We start from the raw sequence: 27163 nt of genomic DNA, 5'->3' as shown, positions 1-27163 counted from the left end.
TTTCCACATCCACCCTGTCAAGATCCCTTTAGATCTTGCATGCTTCAATCAAATCACCTCTTACTCCTCTAAACTCCAGTGAATACAAGCCTGGCCTTAATCCATAGCCGTGTTACTTCTTCAAAGAACTCCAATAAATTGGTTGAACGTGATTCTCTCAAAACCTTGATGATTCTGCCTGATTACCTGGAATTGACCTCAGTGACCTGTATAACGTCTTTAATAACTTCTAACATCTTCCTTATGACAGATGTCACGCTAACTGGCCTGTAGTTTCCGACTTCTTGTCTCCCTCCTTTTAAAGAAGTTACATTCACTATTTTCAAATCCAATGGAACCTACCTCGAATCTAGGGTAGTTTGGAATATTAAAACCAAGGCATCAACTATCTCACTAGTCACTTCTCTTGAGACCCAAGGATGAAGTCCATCAGGACCTGGGGACTTGTCAGTCCACAGCTCCAATAGTTTGCTCAGTAACACTTGCTTGGTGATTGTAATTTTCTTGAATTCCTCCTTTCTTTCCATTTCCTGATTTATAGCTACTTCAGGGGTGTTACTTTTGTTGTCTATAATGAAGACCGATGCAAAAAAACAGGTAATTTGTCTGCCATCTCCCTATTTTCCATTATTAATGGACCGACACTTGCCTTGTTAACTCTTTTTAAAAAAATCTGTAGAGACTTTTACTATCTGTCTTTATATTTCTAGCTAGCTTGTACTCTAATTTTTACCTCTTTATTAATCTTTTAGTCCTTTTTTGCTGTTTTGTACATTCTGTCCAATCTTCTGGCCGGCCATCCAGTTTGATATGATTGTTAACCTTTTTAGCTAATCATTTTTTCTCTCTCATTGGAATATATCTATTCTGTGCATTCTGTAATAACCCTTTAAATGTCTGCACTGCATCTCTATTGATCTATCCTTTAACTTAACAATAACAGAAAGGGTGATTGGATAGTGTGGTAAAAGGCATTGAAATGACCGATCAGCCATGATTGTATCAAAGGGCGAAGCAGGCTCGATGGGCTGATTGGCCTACTCCAGTTCCTATGTTCCTTCCCACGTTCCCAAATTGCCAGTTCACATGAGCTAACTCTGCTTTCACACCCTTAAATTCTACTTATTTAAGTAGAAAATACCAGTCTTACACCCACTTTTCTCTCCCTCAAATGGAATGTAAGATTCAATCATATTATAAACTTGTTACTATTTAAAGGTGCCTTCACTGTGAGGTCATTAATTAATCCTACCTCATTGCACATTGCAAGGTCTGGTATAACCTGCTCTCTGGTTGGCTCCAGAATATGCTGTTCTAAGAAACTTCCCAGAAACATTGTACAAACTCCTTTTTGCCCATCTTGATGTTTCCAGTCTATATGTAAATTAAAATCCCCCATGATTAGTGCTTTACCTTCCTGACATTCTATTATTTCTTCCTTTTTACCCTGTCCTATTGTGTAGTTATCATTAGAGCACATGTACACCACTCCCACAAGTGACTTCTTGCCTTTATTATATTTCACCCAAACCACTTCTACGTCCTGGTTTCTTGAAATTGGGTCAACCTGCTCTCTTGTGCAAGTCATTAATTAACAGAGCCATCCCTCCACCTTTTCCCTCACTTCCTGTCCTTCCTAAATGTCAGATACCCTCCAGTATTCAGGTCCCAATCTCTGTTGCTCTGTAGCCATGTCTCTGTAATAGCTATCAGATCTTACTTTTTCATTTCTATTTGCACTATCAGTTCATCTGCTTTGTTTCAAATGCTATGCACATTCAGATACAGAGCCTTTAGTTTTGTCCTTTTTTTAACCTCTCGCCTTATCTGCTGATTTACTCTTCGATTTGTATTCTATCCCTTCTTGTCATGCTCTGTTTATCATTTTCCATATTAATTAATACCTTTCTCTCTTGCCTTGTCTCTTCATTTGAATTTCCACATCTTCCTAAATTTGATCCCTTGCCCCCCGCTATTCAGTTAAAATCCTGGTACCTTCCCAGTTATTCCTCTCCTTAGAACACTAGGTCCCAGCATGGTTCAGGTGCAAACACCATCAAAGGGAAAAAGACTGTATATTCATATCAAGGTAATTGAGTACAACAGTAGAGGCAGAAAAGAAATACAGCTGGTCGGGAAGTATGACCAGCTGGAAAGCGGGTTCTCCTGAAAACAGGTTGGTGCTGAAAGCTGCTGTTTAGAAAACACAGAGAAGAACGCTACACTGAACTGAAGAAAGGTTTTCGCAACTGGAAGACAAGTTGTGGGTGATAACTATATGCTGGATTGAGCTCATAGAGTTATATAATATTGGATGTTGTTTGGAAAAGGGGCAGTTCTCAGAGTTTAGGAAGTAGATAGCGAGGCACAGAGTTAACTTCATAAGATTCTGTGTGTGTGTGTAAGTGTAAAACCATTATTGTAATTAAATACACTGTTGTAGTATGTTGTAGTCTTTCTTGTGCATTTCCTTTAAGTTAATAAATATTCTTTATTAATTGATTACAACAAGGATGAGATGTTCCTCAGTGATTTGCATATCTTTCCTCACATTATACCAAGTTGAAAATGTACACCACTAAGAACTGATGCTCCAAGTTACCCTTCTATGTTTTGAGATACCCTTGTAAAGTTTAAAGTTTATTTATTAGTTTATTTATTTATTAGTTTATTTATTATGGGCATAAATAAAGTTTATTTATTGCTGATGACACCAAGATTGGTGGAGTAGTGGATGAGGTGGAGGGCTGCTGTAGGCTGCAAAGAGACATAGATAGGATGCAAAGCTGGGCTGAAAAATGGCAAATGGAGTTTAACCCTGATAAATGTGAGGTGATTCATTTTGGTAGGACTAATTTAAATGTGGATTACAGGGTCAAAGGTAGGGTTCTGAAGACTGTGGAGGAACAGAGAGATCTTGGGGTCCATATCCACAGATCTCTAAAGGTTGCCACTTAAGTGGATAGAGCTGTGAAGAAGGCCTATAGTGTGTTAGCTTTTATTAACAGGGGGTTGGAGTTTAAGAGCTGTGGGGTTATGCTGCAACTGTACAGGACCTTGGTGAGACCACATTTGGAATATTGTGTGCAGTTCTGGTCACCTCACTATAAGAAGGATGTGGAAGCGCTGGAAAGAGTGCAGAGGAGATTTACCAGGATGCTGCCTGGTTTGGAGCGTAGGTCTTATGAGGAAAGGTTGAGGGAGTTAGGGCTGTTCTCTCTGGAGCAGAGGAGGCTGAGGGGAGACTTAATAGAGGTTTATAAAATGATGGAGGGGATAGATAGAGTGAACGTTCAAAGACTATTTCCTCGGGTGGATGGAACTATTACAAGGGGGCATAACTATAGGGTTCGTGGTGGGAGATACAGGAAGGATATCAGAGGTAGGTTCTTTACGCAGAGAGTGGTTGGGGTGTGGAATGGACTGCCTGCAGTGATAGTGGAGTCAGACACTTTAGGAACATTTAAGCGGTTATTGGATAGGCACATGGAGCGCACCAGGATGATAGGGAGTGGGATAGCTTGATCTTGGTTTCAGATAAAGCTCGGCACAACAGCGTGGGCTGAAGGGCCTGTTCTGTGCTGTACTGTTCTATGTTCTATGTTCTATTAGTGTCACAAATAGGCTCACATTAACACTGCAATGAAGTTATTGTGAAAACCCCCCAGTCGGCACACTCTGGTGCCTGTTCGGGTACACTGAGGGAGAATTTAGCATGGCCAATGCACCTAACCAGCACGTCTTTCAGATTGTGGGAGGAAACCAGAGCACCCGGAGGAAACCCACTCAGACATGGGGAGAACATGCAGACTCAGCCGGGAATCGAACCCGGGTCCCTGGCGCTGTGAGGCAGCAGTGCTAACCACTGTGCTGCCCATGGTGTATGATGTATTTAACATCATGGGGTTCTTAACAAAAGCCTGAATTATAAATCACTTATTAATCATTTTATAGAAAGCAAAATAAAGATGGGGACATGTGCATGTGTTCAAGTTAGAAGCTGAAGTATCATTAACGATTTTAATTTGAAAACAAATTTCAGTAATCATTAAAACTTGTTCATGGAATGAAGTGAATGATTTTCCTGCATTTTTAAAATGAGTTTTTCAGGGCTACATAGTTGGTCAGAAGTCATTATGATGTAACATTCATTTAAAAGCACAGTTACAATTCATTCTTTGGGCCTAGTTTTTCCATGGTTTTTGCAGGACGAATATAGTGTAAAAGGTTGATGTTGATATTAAATAACTGATTCTGGGTTGATTGCCTCAGTGAAGACTTTAAAAGTGCTCCCCCTGGAGAAACACAGTATCACTGAATGCATCTCTGTCCAAAGAAAGATCTGGAGACTGAGGTAAAACAGGGTTAGCAACACATGACGTCGATGTGGGGGACACCGCTCCAATCAAACATCATCCCTATGGGTTACATCCAGCTGTATTATCACAGGACAAATGGAAATTGAGTATATGCTCCAAAATGATTTTATTCAATTAAGTTATAGTGACTGGAGTCCTCTATTGTTCTGCTGCCCAATGGAATGCAGAGATTGTGCGTGGATTACATGTGGGTAAATGCCGTAGCCAAGAGGGATTCATTCCCTATTCCACATTTGGAAGACTGCATTGAAAGTGTTGGACAGTCAAAATTTATCACAAAAATCTACTTGCTAAAGGGCTTTGGCAAGTTCCTTGGACTGAGAGGGCAAAGGAACGCTCCATGTTTGTCAATTCAAGGTGATGCCGTTCAGGATGAAGAACACTCTCTCAACTTTCCAGTGGCTCAATGAACCAGGTGATTTGACGATTGACTCATTGTGCCGTATGCATCGGAGCTAGCTAGCAGACCAGAAGCAAGTGTGCAGTTTACCTTTTGAGGAGGCAATTAAAACTGTATGTTTGCTGAACCAAGAAGAGATGTTCCCCAGAATAATTACTCAATTGTAGACAGTGTGGTAACTATAAACTGGCCTTTACTTATAGATCTGTTGGATTGGATGTTGTTTGGGCAAAGAACAAAGAAAATTACAGCACAAGAACAGGCCCTTTGGCCCTCCAAGCCTGCACCGATCTTGCTGCCCGACTGAACTAAAACCCCCTACCCTTTCAGGGGCCATATCCCTCTATTCCCATCCTATCCATGTATTTGTCAGAGGGAAGTCCTGAAAGAGTTCAGGTCTTGTAAATATACTTTGGATCAGAAGGGTAATTCCTACTTAAACTGTGTGGGTGTGTTTAGCAAGTAGTCTTGTATGTAACTGTCTTAGATTATCATAGTCCTGTATTGTAATAAATAGTCTTTAATTAGTATGATACTACGACTGGGCTGGTTACTGTTCTCATTGGGTATCACATGTGGCCTATTACACTGTTCCTATAGACAAAACTATACACCACCACGAACCAGTGTTTACATGTTGGGACACCCTCGCAATTATCATCAGCCAGGTTCGTGACAGAAATCACCAAAAAATCTATTTACCGGCTCTCAAAGTATTGCATTTGGAAGGTCAAAGTTCAGTTGCCTGATTAGTTTACATTTGTTACGACAGTCCCTGAATTTTTTAAATGAGGATTTATTTGAAAGTGAGATGGAATTAGAGTTATGAATTTGTGCAAAGAACTAAAATTCGATTGTGAAATTTTGTATCGAGTTAGTTTTACAAAACTTGCAGTCACGTTGTCCAGGATAGGTGGCAATCTTAAGAAGACGTTCTAGTTGGTGGCATCAAGTGCTTGAATGTTGTGGCAAGAAAACCACAAGGTGGCAGAATTGTATTTTGTTTGTGTTTGCTGCAGTGCCACCCGATTCATGCTAAATCTTTGCAGTTTCAGAACTTGTTCAATGAAAATAATTGCAGGAACATTACGCCTTCACATTATGTTCGTTTAGAGGGGCGTTGAACAACTATGTTAAAGCTCAATGAAATTATATAGATAGGCCAATGATATAGAAATGATATGTATTATCAATTTGTGTCAATTTAAGAAGGCACTTTACTTTTTTGGTGTAAATTCCATTCAGTTTTTATTCACTTTTTTTCCCTTAGACCATTTTGTCTCAATAAGTATGATAGTAAAACTGCGGAATTCTTTGTAGCCGGTGTAAATATTATACATCAGCCACTAGGATGCTTGCCTTTTTTATACTTAATCTCGATTCAGCTGAGAATTGTTGAAGTGTATATGAGAGGGTCGAGGAACTGCATGCTGGGTGAAGGTAGAGTTCAGCTTTTTAAAATGGGAATGATACCAGCAGTAGGCCCAGTGCCACAGGTTCAATCAATCATCACTTGCCAACTTATAAAAATGACTGGTGTTTTTATTTGATATTTTAAGCTTTGTCTTTTGTATCACAGGCACACAAACAGCTCCCAGTCCTTTAATACCGTACTGCCTGTTTGGACATGTGTAAGAATAATCCAAGATGGATGAGCCATCACCAGCCCACCATGGGAAACTTAGTGTACACATCTAAAGATCTCAAATCCGATCTCTTTGGGCATATAAGAGATGTGAATCCAGTAATTGGCAGGTCAGCTACGACTGTCACCAACTTTTACAGATGCACCATAGAAAGCACTCTTTCTGGTTGTATCACAGCTTGGTATGGCTCCTGCTCTGCCCAAGACTGCAATGAACTACAAAAGGTCGTGAATGTAGCCCAATCCATCACGCAAACCAGTCTCCCATCCATTGACTCTGTCTACACTTCCCACTGCCTCGGCAAAGCAGCCAGCATAATTAAGGACCCACTCGCCCTGGACATTCTCTCTTCCACCACCTTCCGTCGGAGAAAAAGATACAAAAGTCTGAGGTCACGCACCAACCGACTCAAGAACAGATTCTTCCCTGTTGCTGTCAGACTTTTGAATGGAGTTACCTTGCATTAAGTTGATCTTTCTTTACACCCTTGCTATGACTAATACTTCATTCTGCATTCTCTCGTTTCCTTCTCTATGAACGGTGTGCTTTGTCTGTATAGCGCACAAGAAACAATACTTTTCACTGTATGTTAATACATGTGACAATAATAAATCAAATCAAATCAGTGTCTTCAATATTGATACAACTGGCAACCTCTACCCTGCAGTAGAACATTTATTATTTTTCATTCCTCTCCTCTTCCCTCCTGTGTTTGTTTTTGCCTCCATATCTTTAAGGTGCTTGTATTTTTTTCATTGCTTCTCCTCTTCTGTATATCTTGGTTGTATATGATCCTTGACTGGAAAGTAGGTAGGCCACTTTGGTTCTGTTGACGAGCCATTTAGAAATGCAGAAGAGCATCCGTGGATCTCTCTGCCTCCGATTTAATTTTTCTTTTGTCTCACCCATGGTGAAGCATTTAGTGATAATTAAACACCTCCCTGTGACTGCCTGCCTGAGATTGGTAGCTCACTATCTAGGGAGTCTGGCATGCAACTATGTTTCATCTCACTCAATTGTGCGTTTTGTCGGATGAGCTATTTTACATGGGGTATCATTCTCTCTGAAGCTTTTAAATTCTGCAAAGTCAAGGAGTGTATTCATAGAATCCCTACAATGCAGAAGGAAGCTATTCTGCCCATTGAGCCTGCACTGACAACAATCCCACCCAGGCCTATCCACGTAACATCATTTATTTGCCCTACTAATCCCCCTGATGCTAAGGGGCAATTTAGCATGGCCAATCAACCTAACCCGTACATCTTTGGACTGTGGGAGGAAACAGGAGCACCGAGAGGAAACCCACACAGAAACGGGGAGAACGTGCAGACTCCCTGCACAGACAGCGACCCAAGCCAGGAATCGAACCCAGGTCCCTGGCGCTGTGAGGCACACTAAGAAGTCTCACAACACCAGGTTAAAGTCCAATAGGTTGGACTTTAACCTGGTGTTGTGAGACTTCTTACTGTGCTTACCCCAGTCCAACATCGGCATCTCCACATCCTGGCTATGAGGCAGCAGTGCTAGCCACTGTGCCACCATGTCACCCACTATTCTATAGGAGTATGCTATAGTCTTAATTAGAAAACTGCTATGATTTTCCAAATTTGGTAGAGAAAACCTACTTTGTAAAACATGAAATAGGGCATTTGGAACAAATTTCTTTCCATAGAGTGGTGACAACTGGAACTCAGTATGATGAGGAGTAGTTGAGGTGGCTGGCATGGATACATTTAAGGGACAGCTCATTAAACATGAGGGAGAAGAAGGTAGAAAGTTATTTTGATAGAGTCGAATGAAGAAGAATGGGAGGATGCTCAAGGACAGCATCAACACTAGCATGAATGTGATGGACTGAATGGCCTGTTTCTGTGCTAACTATCCTGTGTATCTATGAAGTTCTAGTCATAGACTATCAGGGAGCAGGTTTGTGGTCATGATTCCCTATTATTCGCAACTTTAAATTCTAATATTGGCTTTTCACACAGTAAAGTTTTATTGTCAGACCAGTGATCTTATAAATAATATAAAAAACGTTTTATTTAATCCTGAGAATCATCGCTGATATTTTCTGAAATATTTCTTCTGCTGTCCTCTCTCTCATCTGACTCTGAGAATTATGAGAAGATACATCTTGTGTCGTCTGTTCAAAAGGTGTCTGGCTTTGTTAGAAAACTGCTATATTCCTGACTAACTTTATGCATAATTTTGAGAGAGATTTAACAGAGAGGGAAGTCAGAAGTGGAGCAAACACATTCGTCAGCCATGCTGTTGTTCATTTTGGTTTATTTTAGATTGGACATGCTAAAAGGGAACTGATTGAAGATGACAGTAAGTTGGGTATCTTGTTGCATAGCAACACATTTCTACATTCAGTGCAAATGAGAAATGAAATGCAGGGTTTGCATAAAAATGATGACAAATATATCCGATTACTTCTTTTAAAAAGTAAGTAATGGCTGTTGCGGGATGGCCACTTGACATTTCACGGGCTGGGGTTGGAGAAACGCAGAAAAGATTTACCAGTCTGTCACCAGAATTAAGTCAATGCATCTATTAGAAAAGATTGAGCAGGTTGGGGATCTTTCCTGCATCAAACTGAAGACTAAGAGGAAACGTTATTGAGGTTTTTGAATTTATGATGGGTTATAATGGAAGATTGTGGAGAAACTCTCTACGCGTTGAGTCCAGAATATGGGGGAATAAATATAAGACATACAAGAAAGCTAATTGGGGCGGCATGGTAGCGCAGTGGTTAGCACTGCTGCCTCACAGCGCCAGGGATCTGTGTTCGATTTCTGGCTTGGGTTACTGTCTGTGTGGAGTCGGCATGTTCTCCCTGTGTCTGTGTGGGTTTCTTTCGGGTGCTCCACTTTCCTCCTACACTCCAAAGATGCGCGGGTTGGGTTGACTGGCCATGCTAAATTGCCTCTTAATGTCGGGGGGTTAGTAGAGTAAATAAGTAGGGTTATGGGGATAGGGCCTGTGTGGGATTGTGGTCAGTGCAGACTTGATGGGCCGAATGGCCTCCTTCTGCACTGTCGGGATTCTATGATTAACATATCAAATAAATAATTTAAGAATAATTTGAATATTGCTGAAAAGAGAGATTTATTGCTTGAGCTTTTTGTCCTGCTCTCATTGGGACAAATACAAGAATGCCAAATCTCAAACAGGCACAACGATTAGTACTGCAGGACAAAAGGATGCTGATTGGCTGGGAAGTTAGCTCGAGCTGAGGTGTTGCCATGGAGAAACCAATGGGGAATTTACTTCCTGGGTAATTCAAAAAAGGGCTTGAACATATTCCTTTGGCTTGCAGAGAACAGGTCACTGCTAATGAATGTGTGTCACTTCTAACGAGCGTAGATGAGCCTAGTAATGAGTAAACGTGGTTTTATAAAAGGGAAGCCCCGTTTAACAAATTAATTAAGAGTTTTTTGAAGATGTAACCAATAGGATGAATAAAGAGGAACCAGGAGATGTGATATATTTCTATTTCTAAAGAGCATTTGATAAGCTATCGCATAAAAGGCTAATATGCAAGATAATCAAGTATGGAATTAGAGGTGATTATAAATAGTATGGATACAGGATTGGTTCATAGTACCCAACATATTTACCCTGCTAATTACCCTGAAACTAAGGGGCAATTTACCAGGGCCAATCCACTTAACCTACATATCTTTGGACTGTGGGAGGAAGCCGGAGCACCAGGAGGAAACCCACGCAGACACGGGGAGAATGTGCAAACTCCGCACAGACATCCACTCGAGGCCGGAATTGAACCCAGATCCTTGGCACCACCAGTTAATTGGCAGGAGAGGAGGGAAATGGGGCATTTTCAAGTTGGCAGGCTGTACATGATGTGGACTCACCTGAAGAAGGGGCTTAGAGCTCCGAAAGCTTGTGTGGCTTTTGCTACCAAATAAACCTGTTGGACTTTAACCTGGTGTTGTTAAACTTCTTACTTAGGCTGTACATGGGCAGCATGGTGGCACAGTGGTTAGCACTGCTGCCTCACTGCGCCAGGGACCTGGGTTCGATTCCCGACTTGGGTCACCGTCTGTGCGCAGTTTGCACGTTCTCCCCGTGGATGACATGAAGATTGGTGGAGTTGCTAATAGTGCCGGGGATTGTCAGAGAATACAACAGGATGTAGATAGATTGGAGACTTGGGCACAGAAATGGTACTTGGAGTTTAATCTGGGCAAATGCGAGGTGATACATTTTGGAGGACTAAATTTAGGTATGAATTATACTGTAAACGGCAGAACCCTTAGGAGCATGAACATCCAGAGGGATCTGGGCGTGCAGGTCCACAGTTCCCTAAAAATGGCATTACAGGTGGGCAAGGTGATTAAGAACGCATATGGCATGCTTGCCTTCATCAGCTGGGGCACTGAGTACAAGAGTTGGGAAATCAAGTTGCAGCTATATAAAATCTTGGTTAAGCCACATTTGGAGTATTGCGTGCAGTTCTGGTCACCACACTAGCAGAAGGACATAGAACATAGAACATACGTGGAAGCTTTGGAAAGAGTGCAAAGAATGTTCACCAGGATGTTGCCTGATCTCGAGGAGGGGTTGAATAAACTAGGATTGTTTTCACTGGAAAGACAGAGGTTGAGCGGAGACCAGTTAGAGGTCTACAAAATTGTGAGAGGCATAGACAGGGTGGATAGTCAGAGGCTTATTCCCAGGGTGGAAGTGGCAATTACAAGGGGCACAGGTTCAAGGTGAAAGGGGAGATGTGCGGGGGAAGTAGAGAGTGATGGGTGCCTGGAATGCGCTGCCAAAGGATTGGTGGAAGCAGGCACATTAGCATCATTTAACAGTCATCTGGATGGGTATGTGAATAGGGGGATATGGACTGACAGAAGGCTTTTTTTGTAGTTAAGTTAGGGCGGGCATCATTGGCATAGGCTTGGAGAGCTAAAGAGTCTGTTCCTGTGCTGTACTTTTCTTTGTTCTTTCACTTTGTCCCATTGTATCTGCGTCGGTTTCTCCTGGTGTTCCGGTTTCCTCCCATAGGCTGAAAGATGTGCTAGTTTGGTGCATTTGGCCATGCTAAATTCTCAGTGTACCCAAACCAGTGCTGGAGTGCGGCGACTAAGGGATTTTCACAGTAACTTAATTGCTGTGTTAATGCAAGCCTACTTGTGACACTAATAAATCAAAAAAAATTGTGAAGTGTTGCAAAGATCAGTGCTGGGATCTCAGTTGCTTACAATATATGTTAATTACATAGATGAAGAGATTGCAAGTAATATATCTAATTTTGCTGACTTTGCTTAGGTGGAAATGTAAGCTGTGAGGAGGACATAAAGAGGCTGCAAAGAGATTGAGTGAATGGGAAACGAGGTGGCAGATGGAGTATAATGTGAAGTAATTGACTTTAGTAGGAAGAACAGAAAAGCAGAATATTTTTAAAAAGATGTGAAACCTGTCAATGTTGTCGCCACACTACCAGAAGGAGTCGCCACACTACCAGAAGGATGAGGAGGCTTTGGAGAGGTTGCAGAAAAGATTTACCAGGATGTTGCCTGGTATGGAGGGCATTAGCTATGAGGAGAGGTTGGAGAAACTTGGTTTGTTCTCACTGGAGCGATGGAGGTTGAGGGGGAGACCTGATAGAAGTCTACAAGATTATGAGAGGCATGGACAGAGTGGATAGTCAGAAGCTTTTTCCCAGGGTGGAAGAGTCAATTACTAGGGGGCACAGGTTTAAAGTGCAAGGGGCAAGTTTTAAAAGAGATGTACGAGGCAGACTTTTTACACAGAGAATGGTGGGTGCCTGGAACTCGTTGCCGGGGGAAGTAGTGGAAGCGGATACAGGAGTGACTTTTAAGGGGCGTCTTGACAAGTACATGAATGAGATGGGAATAGAGGGATATGGTCCCCGGAAGGGTAGGGGTTTTTAGTTAAGTCAGGCAGCATGGTCGGTGCAGGCTTGGAGGGCTGAAGGGCCTGTTCCTGTGCTGTAATTTTCTTTGTTCTTTGATGATCAGGGAGATGACTTGCCTGTACTTGTACAAGGAATACGATGTCAGCATGCAGGTACAGCAAGCAATTAGGAAGGCAATGACATTATTGTATGGGGAATGGAATACAAGAATAAGAAAGTCTTGCTACAATTGTACAAGACTTAGGTGAGTCTAAACTTGGTGTAGGTTGTGCAGTTTTGGCCTCACATTTAAGGAATGTTACACTCGTATTGGAAGTGGAAGCAAAGATTCACTGGATTGTTTCTTGGGATGGGGGATTTGTCCAGTGATGAGAGGCTGAGTACATTGGACTTTTATTTTGAAGTTTAGAAGAATGGTAGTAATTTACTTGGGTGAATGATTCTTGGAAACACACTGGTCAGAGTTCAGTTGTTCTTTCTTGGGCATCTCCTGATACAAAAGAGAAAATGAAATGGAAAAATATGACAGTGAAGCCCTCCTTTGGTCTAATGAAATGCAGGGACTTTCTGAAATTATAAATTAGCCTGATAACAACACGAAAATTACTGCAAGCATTTGACTGAAGCCTCTGATCCCCGCTTTTTAATGAATACAATGATTTAGTGATGCTGCCATTAATGGAATCGTTGAATCTGACTCCCTAGTTCCAGAGAACTTCGAGCTTCAAATTTCTAGGTGTTCAGATCACCAACAACCTGTCCTGGTCCCTCTAAGCTGGTGCTATAATTAAGAAAGCCCATCAACACCTCTACTTTCTCAGGAGGTTAAGGAAATTTGGCATGTCAGCTCCGACTCTCAGCAGCTTTTACAGATGCTCCATACAAAACATTCTTTCTGGTTGAATCACAGCTTGGTATGGCTCCTGCTCTGTCCAAGACCTCAAAAAAAACTGCAAAGGGTTGTGAATGAAGCCCAGTCCATCACCCAAACCAGCCTCCCATCCTGTCTACATGTCCTGTCAAACCAGCCTCCCACTCTGTCCACACTTCCCGCTGCTTCGGAAAAGCAGCCAGCATAATCAAGGACCCCACACACACTGGACATTCTTCCATTGGGGAAAAAGATACAAAAGTCTGAGGTCATGTACCAACCAACTCAAGAATAGCTTCTTCTCTGCTGCAATCAGACTTTTGAATGGACCTACCTTGCATTAAGTTGATCTTTCTCTACACCCTAGCTATGACTGTAACACTACATTCTGCACTCTCTTCTTTCCTTTTCTATGAACGGTATGCTTTGTCTGTACAGCGCGCAAGAAACAATACTTTTCACTGTATACTAAGACATGTGACAATAATAAATCAAATCAAAGAGGAACTTTTCTACATAATAGTGTCTCCTAACAGCAAATGTACTAGACTTTAAGTAGAAGTAGATTGAGGATACAGCCAGACACAAATATTTGAAACCATCCTAACTTACTTTAAGTATGTGGTGAGATCTATGGCAGGCACAATGATGGAATGTACCAAGGGAAAATATGTAATCTTCACTCTGAGGAACTCAACAGTCTGGCTCTGGTCAGTGGAAGGCAGATCAGATTTAGGAAATAAATGCAATCTTGGAAAAATCTTTGCCAAATCATGTGGGCTTACAATTTTTATTCTTTGTAAGGTTCAGTAATCTAGTTAAATTTTGCTCTGCCTCTCTTGACTTGAACATTTTCTTCAATTTTAACTTCAAAACTCAGCAAAATATTTGCAAGTTAATTTAGCAATGTGTACTTTATCCTCATTGTGACATTGTCCTGGAAAGCTTGTTCGTGAGGCCATGGTAATGAGATTAGAATATTTGTTTATTATGGTGTAGAAATGTCTCTGTTTATCTGCCAGGTCCTCTTCTCCTCTTGATGTAATGAATTAAGTCCACAAATCTGCCAAATTTCTGGAGTTTCACTGCAGAAGAATAGTGTGTTTCAGGAAATGTTCAAGATATTCTTTTTGCAGTACAATAGCAAAATGAGGCTGTCACTTCCCAGACTGATGGCTGCTGCAATTTTGTCGAAATGTTGATTATATTGCCCATTTGGAGGAAGCTGCAAACACTTCCATCTGTCTTGTGCAACAAGAACAGGGTGATGGAATGTAGATATGGATAGAAATTGCATGTAAACTGACAGTTGAAATTCACGAAAAGTGACTCTCAGATAAATTAATGAGCACGCACTAAAAAGAATTGCTTTGGAAAAATAATGTCAGGAAACTTGAAAACTTGAGTGGAATTCATTGTATGTGTTTGCTTGTACCCATTCATTTGTCATTGTCACAAGTATGTGAATTTGCTTTTGACAGTTTCAAATATTGTTCAGCTGGTTACCAATTTAAATTGCTAATGCCTGCACGATGGAAATAGCAGACTATCCTATTCAAAGTAATGAGGGGTCTGTTGTGTTTGTTTGCTAATCTGGAAATTGATGAAGGTTTGCAGGTGTAATTGTATTTTAACTTGAAGTACTGTTTCTGAATTTTCTATTTAGCTGTATTTTGGAACTGTAAAATGGATTGACTTTGTTTTCCTGAAGAGCAATCTATAAGCATGCAAAAACAATCTCCGATGTAAAGCAGATAGCATCATTCATTGTAGCACATTTGTGATTTCCTGGGACAATAGCTCTGATTTTCCCCAATGAGTTCAGCTTTTTTTACTGTTAGCCAAAGAACTTGTTTGCTAATGCTTGCATTACATGCATTGTAATTCAATTCCATTTGACACTGTGACAGAAATAGGAGGATGATAGGTCAGAGAGGGACAGAATTTGTCAAACTAGGGACCAGTAAACTGAAATGTTTTGCAAAAAGGGAAATGGATGCTTTATTAACTATTTCTAGTACACTTAATACAGTGGCAGCTTTCTGGTCAGGAGTCCCACTCTGGTATAGCAATCTCTGCTGCATTTGTTGCAGAGGAAGACAGTGAGGTGAGAAGGTACCTGATTTGCTGGCCGCTGTTTTCTCTGGATCCTCATCTCAGTCAGTTGAGCTTTTTGTTTTCATTAGCCTCTTTCAATGCCCTTCCAAGCAGTCAGCCCCCAGAGGTCACAACTTTCAGCGACTGTCTCCCAGTTATCAGTGTCAGTGTCCACCATCTTCATATCTCACCTGCAGGTGTCCTTGTAGCGGAGGTATGGATGCCAAAGAAGTCGTGACCTTATTGCCAGTTACTGTACAGGGTATATACCCGTCATCCATCCAATAAATATGACTGAGCCAGCAAGGATGTCGTTGATTTAGCAGTGAGTGTATGCTGATGGAATGTCGGACCTCTGAGTTGATGATCTTGTCCTGCTGTAGATACGTATGAGGCAGGAAAGGTGGAAACTGTTTAGCATTTTGTCCTTGTAGTGTATGTTGCTCATATCTCCCCACTGTAGAGGAACGCGCTGAAGATGCAGGTTAGATAAGACTCACGGTTTGGTGTTCTCAGACAGGTTGTTGTTCCACGTTCTGTTACTCAGCTTGGACATAACAGCTGCAGCTTTTGCGATGTGTATGTTGAGTCCAACATCAAGTGACAGATTGCTGGTGATTGTGGAGCCCAAGTTTGTGAAGCTATCAACAGTCCCCAGCGTCAATTTGACGCAGGGGACTGTCAGAGTCATAGAGTCTATGACTCTGTGACTCTAACAGCCCCAGCGTCAAATTGTCAATGCTGATCGAAGACAGCATGACAACATCCTGAGCCATGATATTTGTCTTCCTGACCCTGGTGATCAGCCAAACTCTACAGTCATGAGTTTGTCCATTTGCTGCTAAAGGTGTTCCTCGGCATGGAATGTTAGTGTGGCATCGTCAATGCCAAATATTAGCATCTGATAAGGACACCTTTGTCTTAGATCTAAGGTAAGCAAAGTTTCTGTCAGTTCTGGTATATAAGCAAACACTCTCTGTACTTGCCTGAAGGCATGTGACAGCAGCAAAGTGAAGAATATGCCAGTGACTGTTGGTGCTAGGACACAATGGATTCTGTTGTTGCCCCATCACAGCTGTCCTTACCCGTTATGTTGTCATGGTGCAGAGGTCACATTGAGCAGATTCAGCAGGCGTCCAAATTCCTCCAGCAGCTTAAATAGACCGCCTCTGCTCACATGGTCAAATGCCTTGGTGAGGTTGATGAAGACAATATATCATGGCCACCTTTGTCCACGGCATTCCTCTTGCAGCTGCTGGACTGAGAAGGTCATGTCGACTGTAGATCTCCCAATGCTGAAACCACACAGGGATCTGGGATATATGTGTTCAGCCAGCATCTTTAGTCTGACAAGTGCAAAACAGGCAAATACTTACCCCACGGTGCTCAGCAGGAAAATGACTCAATACTTGTTGCAATTGCTGTGGTCCCCCTTGTTCTTATCCAGGGTCATAATCTTTGCAATTCACACATCCTTGGGGATTGCCTGCCCGACCCCGCCCCCCCCAATCCTCTGCAGAGATGGAAAAGTTCACGCTGATGCCGCTGGAGTGCCTGTTTCTTATGCTTGATGAGTTCAGGCAGTATAACATGAGCACCTGGTTCTTTGCCATGACAAGTGAATCAGTAATTTTGCTAAGCTCCTCCACTGGGTTAAATAACCAGCACTGCCCTGATAGGCAAGCTTTCTCTGGTATTTAGAGCTTCTTCGGTGACTGTGTTCTCCCTAGAGTACAACTAAGGTGGTGTTCCACCCATCCTTCCAAATGTCAGTGATGATCTCCCATGCCTTCTTTTGCAATGAAGCTGTTTAATTTGCTGCTGGACCGGTTGCCTTTTTGATCCCTTAATACGTGTCCCTGACATTCCGTGTCGAAAGACATCTGGACATTCTGGCAAGTTGTAACCAGTAGTCATTGGTGAACAGTCTGTTGGACTTTACATGTTCTTAGTGCATTCAATCTTCTCACTTGGATCTCTGTTGTAATTAATGAGAACAGATTGTTTGGCTTCAATTATAAATTCCATCACGTGATATTAGTCTCAAATCAGTCAGCATTTGCTGTTTTTGCTGCTTGTTTGTTAGAAACATAGAAACATAGAAAAACTACAGGACAATACAGGCCCTTCAGCCCACAAAGTTGTGCCGAACATGTCCCTACCTTCGCGATTACTAGGCTTACTTATAACCCTCTATCTTACTAAGTTCCATATACTTATCTAAAAGTCTCTTAAAAGACCCTATCGAATTCGTCTCCACCATAGTTGCTGGCAGCCCATTCCACGCACCCACCACCCTCTGAGTGAAAAACTTACCCCTGACATCTCCTCTGTATTTACTCCCCAGCACCTTAAACCTGTGCCCTCTTGTGGCAACCATTTCAGCCCTGGGAAAAAGCCTCTGACTATCCACTCGATCCATACCTCTCAACATCTTATACACCTCTATCAGGTCACCCCTCATCCTTCGTCTCTCCAAGGAGAAAAGGCCGAGCTCACTCAACTACCCTCATAAGGCATGCTCCCCAACCCAGGCAACATCCTTGTAAATCTCCTCTGCACCCTTTCTATGGCTTCCACATCCTGTAATGAGGCGACCAGAACTGAGCACAGTACTCCAAGTGTGGTCTGACCAGGGCCTTATATAGTTGCAACATTATCTCACAACTCCTAAACTCAATTCCTCGATTGATGAAGGCCAGTACACCATACGCCTTCTTAACCACAGCCTCAACCTGCACAGCTGCTTTGAGTGTCCTATGAACTCGGACCCCAAGATCCTTCTGATGTTCCACTCTGCCAAGAGTCCTACCATTAATATTATATTCCGCCATCCTATTTGACCTGCCAAAATGAACCACCTCACACTTATCTGGGTTGAACTCCATCTGCCACTTCTCCGCCCAGTCTTGCATCCTATCAATGTCTCGCTGCAACTTCTGATATCCCTCCACACTATCCACAACACCTCCCACAACCTTTGTGTCATCAGCAAACTTACCAACCCATCCCTCCACCTCCTCATCCAGGCCATTTATAAAAATCAAAAAGAGTAAGGGTCCCAGAACAGATCCCTGGGGCACTCCACTGGTGACCGACCTCCATGCAGAATATGACCCACCTATAACTACTCTTTGCCTTCTGTGGGCAAGCCAGTTCTGGATCCACAAAGCAATGTCCCCTTGGATCCCATGCCCCCTCACTTTTATCAATGAGCCTTGCATGGGGCACCTTATCAAATGCCTTGCTGAAGTCCATATATACTATGCTCTTCCTTCATCAATGTGTTTAGTCACATCCTCAAAAAATTCAATCAGGCTTTTGGCTTTGATGTTTGATCGGATTCGATAGGGTCTTTTGGCTTTGATCTTTGGGTCGTCATTGTCTACTGGAACAGTAAGAAGTTTAACAACACCAAGTTAAAGTCCAACAGGTTTATTTGGTAGCAAAAGCAAAAGGTGTGGCTTTTGCTACCAAATAAACCTGTTGGACTTTAACCTGGTGTTGTTAAACTTCTTACTGTGTTTACCCCAGTCCAACGCCGGCATCTCCACATACTGGAACAGTGCCAGAAGACTGGAGGATAGCAAATGTTGTCCCCTTGTTCAAAAAGGGGAGTAGGGACAACCCTGGTAATTATAGACCGGTGAGCCTTACTTCTGTTGTGGGCAAAGTTTTGGAAAGGATTATAAGAGATAGGATTTATAATCACCTGAAAAGGAATAATTTGATTAGGGATAGTCAGCATGGTTTTGTGAAGGGTAGGTCGTGCCTCACAAACCTTATTGAGTTCTTTGAGAAGGTGACCAAAGAGGTGGATGAGGGTAAAGCGGTTGATGTGGTGTATATGGATTTCAGCAAGGCATTTGATAAGTAAGCTTTGCAGTAAGCTTGATGGTAAGCTTTTGCAGAAAATACGGACACATGGGATTGAGGGTGATTTAGTGGTTTGGATCAGGAATTGGCTAGCTGAAAGAAGACAGAGGGTGGTGGTTGATGGGAAATATTCATCCTGTAGTTCAGTTACTGGTGGTGTACCGCAAGGATTTGTTTTAGGGCCACTGCTGTTTGTCATTTTTATTAATGACCTGGATGAGGGCATAGAAGGATGGGTTAGTAAATTTGCGGATGACACTAAAGTCGTTGGAGTTGTGGACAGTGTGGAGGGAAGTGGCAGGTAAAGAGGGACATAGATAAGCTGCAGAGCTGGGCTGAGAGGTGGCAAATGGAGTTTAATGCGGAAAAGTGCGAAGTGATTCACTTTGGAAGGAGTAACAGGAATACAGAGTACTGGGCTAATGGTAAGATACTTGGTAGTGTGGATGAACAGAGGGATCTGGGTGTCCATGTGCATAGATCCCTGAAAGTTGGCACCCAGGTTGATAGGGTTGTTAAGAAGGCGTACGATGTGTTAGCTTTTATTGGTAGAGGGATTGAGTTTCGGAGCCAGGAGGTCATGTTGTAACTGTACAAAATTCTGGTGCAGCCGCACTTGGAGTATTGCTGACAGTTCTGGTCGCCGCATTATAGGAAGGATGTGGAAGTGTTGGAAAGGGTGCAGAGGAGATTTACCAGGATGTTGCCTGGTATGGTGGGAAAATCATATGAGGAAAGGCTGAGGGGCTTGAGGTTGTTTTCGTTAGAGAGAAGGTGGTTAAGAGGTGACTTAATAGAGGCATATAAGATGATCAGAGGATTAGATAGGGTGGATAGTGAGAGCCTTTTTCCTCGGATGGTGATGGCTAACACGAGGGGACATAGATTTAAATTGAGGGGTGATAGATAAAGGACAGATGTGAGAGGTAGGTTCTTTACTCAGAGAATAGTAAGGGCGTGGATTGCCCTGCCTGCAGCAGTAGTGGACTCATCAACATTAAGGGCATTCAAATGGTTATTGGATAAACATATGGATGATATTGGAATAGTGTAGGTTAGATGGGCTTTAGATAGGTTTCACTGGTCGGCGCAACATCGAGGGCCGAAGGGCCTGTACTGCGCTGTAATGTTCTATGTTCTAGGCTCGTAAGGCATGATCTGCCTTTGAGAAAGCCATGCTGACTATTCTTAATCATATTATACCTCTCCAAATGTTCATAAATCCTGCCTCTCAGGATCTTCTCCATCAATTTACCAACCACTGCATTATCATGGACAGCGATGTGGTAGACTGTGTTGAGAATGCTGTTCAGAGAATGGTGTCTGGTGATGATCAGGTCCTGGTGATGCTAATGCCCTGATCTTGGGGGAGGAAGTTTCCAGCCTGCTCGCCCCAAAATCAGAAAATCCCGCCTGACTTTTGCATGGTCTGTGTCCCGCACGCTCCAATTCCCGTGGCGGACGGGACGGTAAAATTCCGCCTGCGATGTCTCCAGGATGCCTTGTCACATGGTTTGTTCTGAAAGAAGGCTCCTGGTAGCAGCCAAACTCAGGTAGTCTCTGTCCATTCTCATTTATCTTTCCCAGCCCATGATGCCCAAGGCAGGAGGACCATGCCTCATGGTCAGTCCCTACTCTTGCGTTGAAATTCCCCAATAGGTAAAGATGGTTCTGACTTGGGTATTCTGCTGATAACAATATCAGGCTCCTTGTCTGTCTTTCACCTCTCAAGCACAGCTTTGGAGCATAATTATTCATGAGGTTAACTAACCCAATTTGAATTGAGAGGCAGTTGGAGAGAATGCATTCTGAACCATTTATGGGGTATTCTAACATTGAAAGTAATGAGTTCTTTACAGCAAAGGCTACAGCTTGCTCACCTGTTTCCTCTGAACTGTTATGCTGCCAGATGAATGTGATGCTTTCTCATCGAGCCTGGTCTCTCATAGGGAAGCTGTGTCAATATTCTACCTATCAAGTTCCATGTTTATCACAGCTGTCTTGCACATGTTATCGATCAGCTGCAAGACGTCTGTCAATTCCATATACATGATCCTGATATTCCAGCTTGCCAATTGAAGAGTTGGCATCTTCTTTTCATTTGTTTAGTTTGTTTTTCCTGATGCAATGGATTCCATCCACTTGTTGAGCAGAGAGATTCTAAGCTCCAAGCACCTATTGAAACAGATGGACGGTGATGGGTCAGCACATTTCTGATCAAGGGCTGCCCCTATTGAGGTGGATGGTAGCTGACCAGTGGGACACAATGCTCCTTGTCACTGTTGGAGACAGCCTTTAACACAGTTGGGCATATCACTTGTACCTGCTGTCTCCTGAGTTGTATTAATGGACTGCAGTGAAATGGTGGTGTCCTTTCCTGGGTGCAAGCCTGGGAAAAATATATGGAGACCTTAGACTACTCAAATGTCGAGTCCTCTTCGTGACTACCTGGTTGAATCCAAAGAAATGCAAAGCACTACATTTGGCTCTGGCTTGGTTTCAGGAGTTGGTGGAAAGATGACATGTCGACATCAATCTGCCTTTGAATTCCACTCCAGACTTTTTGTCAGGGTTAATCTCCTTAGCCTTCAATTCTCCCGAGGTATCTGCAAGACAGTGAAGCTATTCACCCATATCTGGGAGTTTGGTTCAAGAGTGCCAGGGTGTGTCCTGGTTGGTTGGCCTGCCTGCATATCTGAGGGCCAAACCTCTTCTGAGTTCTTCTGAAGCTTTAGCCTGGGGCCACGAGGGATCCAGTTTCTCAGTGTCACGTTGAGAAAGCACAGCTGAAGACTTGCCATGGAGAAGGGGAGGCGATAGTGGTATTATCGCTAGACTATTAATGCAGAAATTCAGCTAATGTTCTGGAGACCTGGGTTCGAATCCTATCACGGCAGATGGTGGAATTTGAATTCCATTAAAAAAATCTGGAATTAAGAATCTACTGATGACCATGAAACCATTGTTGATTGTCGGAAAAACTCATCTGGTTCATGAGTGTCCTTTGGCGAAGGAAATCTGCCATCCTTACCTGGTCTGCCCTACATGTGGCTCCAGATCCACAGAAATGTGGTTGACTCTCAACTGCCCACCCAAGAGCAATTAGAGACGGGCAATAAATGCTGGTCAGCCAGCGACGCCCATGTCCCACGAATAAAAAAAATGGGTCCGTACGGACAGGGAAAGATCTGGCTGTCTTTGTGCATTGTTGCGAGCCAGCAGTGTAGGCTGAAAATGAGAAGCAAACAAGCATACACAAGTGCTTGCTCTCTACACCCACAGATCACATGGATCTGATTATTTATTGCACTGTTATATAATTGATAGCTACTCTGATTTACTATTAAAGTTTATTTAACCTGTTTGATATCTCTTAACTTAGCCCAGACATGTGCAGGTTAGGTGGATTGGCCATGGTAAATGCAGGGGTTACGGGGATAAGGCAGAGGGGTGGGTCTGGGTGGGACGTTCCTTTAGAGAGTCAGTGCAGACTCGATGGACCAAATGGCTTCTTTCTACACTGTAGGAATTTTGTGCTTCTAATTGTCAAAGATGTGCATAAATTAAATTTAATCCAGTAAATAAATTTCTTCAATTAATTAATCTCTAATTCATTATTTTAAACGTTCCATGGCCCAACCTCAAGCATCATTAGTGAAATGGTACAGCTTCTCGATCATGAAGGAAACGTCACTTTCAGGAATTGATGCAAAACTGGTTTCACAGTACGCTGGAACCTATGACCTTAAAATAGTCCTATTTAAACAACGACAATAAGCAAAACTAATCCCGTGGGTCTGAATTATAAATGCGTAAGTAAACTGCAGATCAAATGTTAATGTCTGAGAACTGGGCCTGCCACCAGAGGCTGGGGTTCGAGCTCCAAAATCAATACTGAAGATGACTGGGTAACCAACCCCAAAGTTGACCTACTTGGGTAGCCATCATCATTTAGGCATCAGTCAAAGAAAACATCTCCCAATCCCATGTAAGAGAGACACCCCCCTCCCCGCCCCCCGCATCAGAATGCAATTGGAGTTGCTGCCATTCATTCTCTCTGGAGAACTGCAGTTCCAGTTTCCTGGGACGTGGAGGACTTCTGAGGTTCCACAGCGATTGTTAGCTTGATTCTTGCATAACTTAAGCCTAGCATAGCTAAATTCCAGGAAGGCATCTGTCTCTGCCTGCAGTAACGGTTCATAAAAAAATTAAACATTGTAAGTAATATTAAGCTTTGTTGATATTGACACTATATTTGATTCCATCTGTAGGCCTTTGTTAAAGAAAATTAATACTCTTACAAGAAATATTTTTTTTCTCGCTGTTATTTTCTCTTCAAGGTAATCATGCCTGTCTTCTGAGACTATTTACGATCTCTTCTAAACTTGTGACCTAATTAGCATATTGCAAAACCAATGAGGCTTTTGTGGAAAAACCACCGTTTGAAATTGAAGTCCTGCTTGGTATTGCCCATAATACATTTTTCATTGCAGTGGTGTGTGCATGCACATGTGTTAATCATTTGTATTAATTTGCATCTTTAGTGTTGCCTTTTCTCTTGTGCTAATGTAATTTCTTTCAAGCTCCTGTATTGCAAAGCCCTGGGAGACTGGAAATTATCTGGAAATTATGCAGCATTCTATGAAATTACAGAAGATGCACATTAAATTGTAGTCTCTAGCGGTCTGCAATTTACAAACAGAAGTGTGGATAATTAGAGAAGTATATGTGTAGTGGACAGGCTAAGATTTCATTCCTGTTGTAAAAGGAATGTTCCTTTTTATAACGTAATCTTACTTAAAATTACAACATGGCAAAAAAGGCACTTTTGTCCCGATGGTGCTGGAGTGAGGCGAGTTCTTGCGAGTTGTCCCCAGCACAGCCTCTAATTCTATCTTCTCTATGAATGGTATGCTTTGTCTCTATTGCGCACAAGAAACAATACTTTTCACCGTATGTTAATATAATAATAAATCAAATCACATCATTCCATGTTGGTTTTTATCCCCTAAGTACGAAGTGGGCTTAATTCCATGCTCCCCACTGCTTCCAGGTCCCTTATTTTCCTTTCTTTCAACCACTTACTTAACTATTCTTAAATGTTGATATGGCGTCAGCTTCAATCACTAACTTGGGTCCTGCATTCCCAGCCCTTGCGTGCAAAAATGTTTCACTTTCTATCTTAAATCAAAGCAAAATACTGCAGTTGCTGCAATCTGAAACAAAAACGGAAAATGCTGGAAAGGCCATCCTGACTCGAAACGTCAGCTCCATTCTCTCTCCACAGATGCTGTCAGACTTGCTGAGATTTTCCAGCATTTTCAGTTTTTGTTTCACTTTCTCTCTGTTGTTCGCTTGATTTATTGTTAGCTCTATGTCCTCTTTGTTAATGTTGGAATTCTGTTACAATGAAGTGCGTGCTTTAGTTTGTAAGTGAAAGTAGCTGTTACTAATTGGGGAAAGGTGAGAGTATTATTCTTAAGTATATGAGAACTGGTTTACATTGGTGTGGGGGAAGGAAAAGCAGAGTCTGTGCCTGTGCTTTGTGGTTTTATGAATAAACCTGTGTTATGGAAAAGACTGGCTTGAGATTTGTCCTACATTCAAAAGAATCCTTTTTGAGGCCATCTCACTGAACTCGGTCAGGTTCTATCTACTCTTGTCCTTTCCCTTTATAGGTTGAAACATCTCTATCAATCACTCCACCTTCACCACTATTCTAACAAAAATAGCCCCAATTTTCAAGTCTTCATATTTGTATTTCCTCCTCCTAAATGGCATTTTGGTGAATCTGCATCTTTATTGTCTCAACATGTTTCCTGTACACGTAGCCCAAAACCACATTCGATGACCAGGCCATTCCTCACGGTTTCCCTGGTGACAGGGATGCATACAATGGGAAACTCCATTGACAACAGCGGGACCAGAAGATCGCACTGCCGGGAAACACTCCACGGGGGGCACTGAAAGTCCCACCAAATGTTTCAACTGGGGTCTTATAAATCGTGGGTGGCACAGTGGTTAGCACTGCTGTCTCACAGCGCTGGGGACCTGTGTTCGATTCCTACTTGGATCACTGTCTGTGCGGAGTCTGCACATTCTCCCCGTGTCTGCGTGGGTTTCCTCCGGGTGCTCTGGTTTCCTCCCACAGTCCGAAAGATGTGCTGGTCAGGTGCATTGGCTATGCTAAATTCTCCCTCAGTGTACCCGAACAGGCGCCGGAGTGTGGCGACTAAGGGACTTTCACAGTAACTTCATAACATTGTTAATGTAAGCCTACTTGTGACACAAATAAATAAAAGTTAATCTATTTTTATTGAACTCACGGACTGGGGCTAATGCTTTTTATGTGTTGTTATCCTGAACCTTCAAATCTTTAAACACCTTTTTTAATCAAAATGTAAGGTCTCACATTAACTGACCTCGAATTCCACTTGCCACTTTTTTTTTAACTAATTCCATCACCTTGCTTTCTTGCAGTCCCTTTGGTTCTTGGAATTATTTACTCTTCCTCCTATTTTAGTATTCTCTGCAAATTTTTGCACCATTCTTTCAAGCCCAAATCTGTCTCGCAGATGTATGCAGGGGACAGAAATGTCCCCTGAATGAAACACTGGAATCCTGTCATCTACTTCCAAACACTCTGAAGGTCTGCCCTGAGCTGCTATTCTCTGGTTCCTGCTTTCTAACTAATTTTTATTTGATTTTTCACCCTGCTCCTCAATCTGTACTCCTTAATTTTCACCACTCTTCAATCCCATTGTGGTAACTTGCCAAAGACGATCTGGAAGTGCATAGATGCAACATCCACTGCATTTCTCCCCAGCCAGCGTAAGATGTCCGAGCAGTTGACCTTTATTTCCCCAGGGTAGTTTTGTTTCTCTTTTTGAAAAAGGATTTCTTCTCAGCCTCTTTGCAATCCTCCAGCACACATTCATTCTCAGTGAAATTTTGGAATGTAATGGGACAAGTGAAACACCAGCAATCCTGGCTCGGCAACGTGTGGTATGGGAAAATAATTACTTTTGCATCAGTTACATTGTCAGTATGCCTGCTAACCTAAGGTTTACTTCCTCAGATGAACTACGTCAAGCCATTGTAGCCATGATGAACAGAAAAGACGAATTAGAAGAACAAAACAGGTATTGTTTGAAGATGACATCTTCTCCATGCAGTAAGTTAAGTGCACATTGAGTGATAGATGGATCAAAGCCTAACCTTGCAGTAATTGCTGGCCTTTGCAAATGAACTGGAATAGTGGAAAATTTGGTAAGATATTATGTACAAAGCTGTTGTTTTTTTCTCTTCATGTGCTCATAAAATTGTACTTGAGAAAGTAACAAAGTGTGGTTTCTGTACTCTTTATTTAAACCATGTTAGTTAAGGACTTGTAGAATTCTGTCACTAAATCTGATTCTCTTGCTTAAACTTTGTGATCCAATGGTTAAGTTATTTTGCTATTCTGCAATTATGTCATGATAAGAGTATTGATAGGCAGAGGGATCTGGGTGTACAGGTACACAGATCACTGAAAGTGGCAATGCAGGTGGAAAATATAGTCAAAAAGGCATACGGCATGCTTGTCTTCATCAGCCGGGGCATTGAGTTTAAAAATTGGCAAGTCATGTTGCAGCTTTATAGAACCTTAGTTAGGCCGCACTTGGAATATAGTGTTCAATTCTGGGTCACCACACTACCAGAAGGATGTGGAGGCTTTGGAGAGGGTGTTGCCTGGTAGGGAGGGCATTAGCTATGAGGAGAGGTTGCAGAAACTTGGTTTGTTCTCACTGGAACGACGGGGGTTGAGGGACGACCTAATAGAAGTCTACAAGATTATGAGGGGCACGGACAGAATGGATAGTCAGAAGCTTTTTCCCAGGGTGGAAGAGTCAATTACTGGAGGGCATAGGCTTAAGGTGCGAGGGACAAGGTTTAAAGGAGATGTATGAGGCAGGTTTTTTTACACAGAGGATGGTGGAACTCGTT

General features: G+C 42.3%; 1 protein-coding gene across 1 annotated transcript in view; it reads left to right on the top strand.

The window, feature by feature from the left end:
• Positions 1–27163, top strand: part of snx29 (sorting nexin 29) — a 591176-nt gene that overhangs the window by 118429 nt on the left and 445584 nt on the right. Inside the window, exon 12 of the mRNA XM_078240877.1 lies at positions 26256–26319. Coding sequence (XP_078097003.1) covers positions 26256–26319 — 64 coding nt within the window. The remainder of the gene's footprint in view (positions 1–26255; positions 26320–27163) is intronic.

Source organism: Mustelus asterias, chromosome 23 (assembly GCF_964213995.1).
Source record: "Mustelus asterias chromosome 23, sMusAst1.hap1.1, whole genome shotgun sequence".
Classification (NCBI taxonomy): domain Eukaryota; kingdom Metazoa; phylum Chordata; class Chondrichthyes; order Carcharhiniformes; family Triakidae; genus Mustelus; species Mustelus asterias.
The sequence above is the reverse complement of the archived record's forward strand: the minus strand, read 5'-3'. Positions and strand labels throughout refer to the sequence as shown.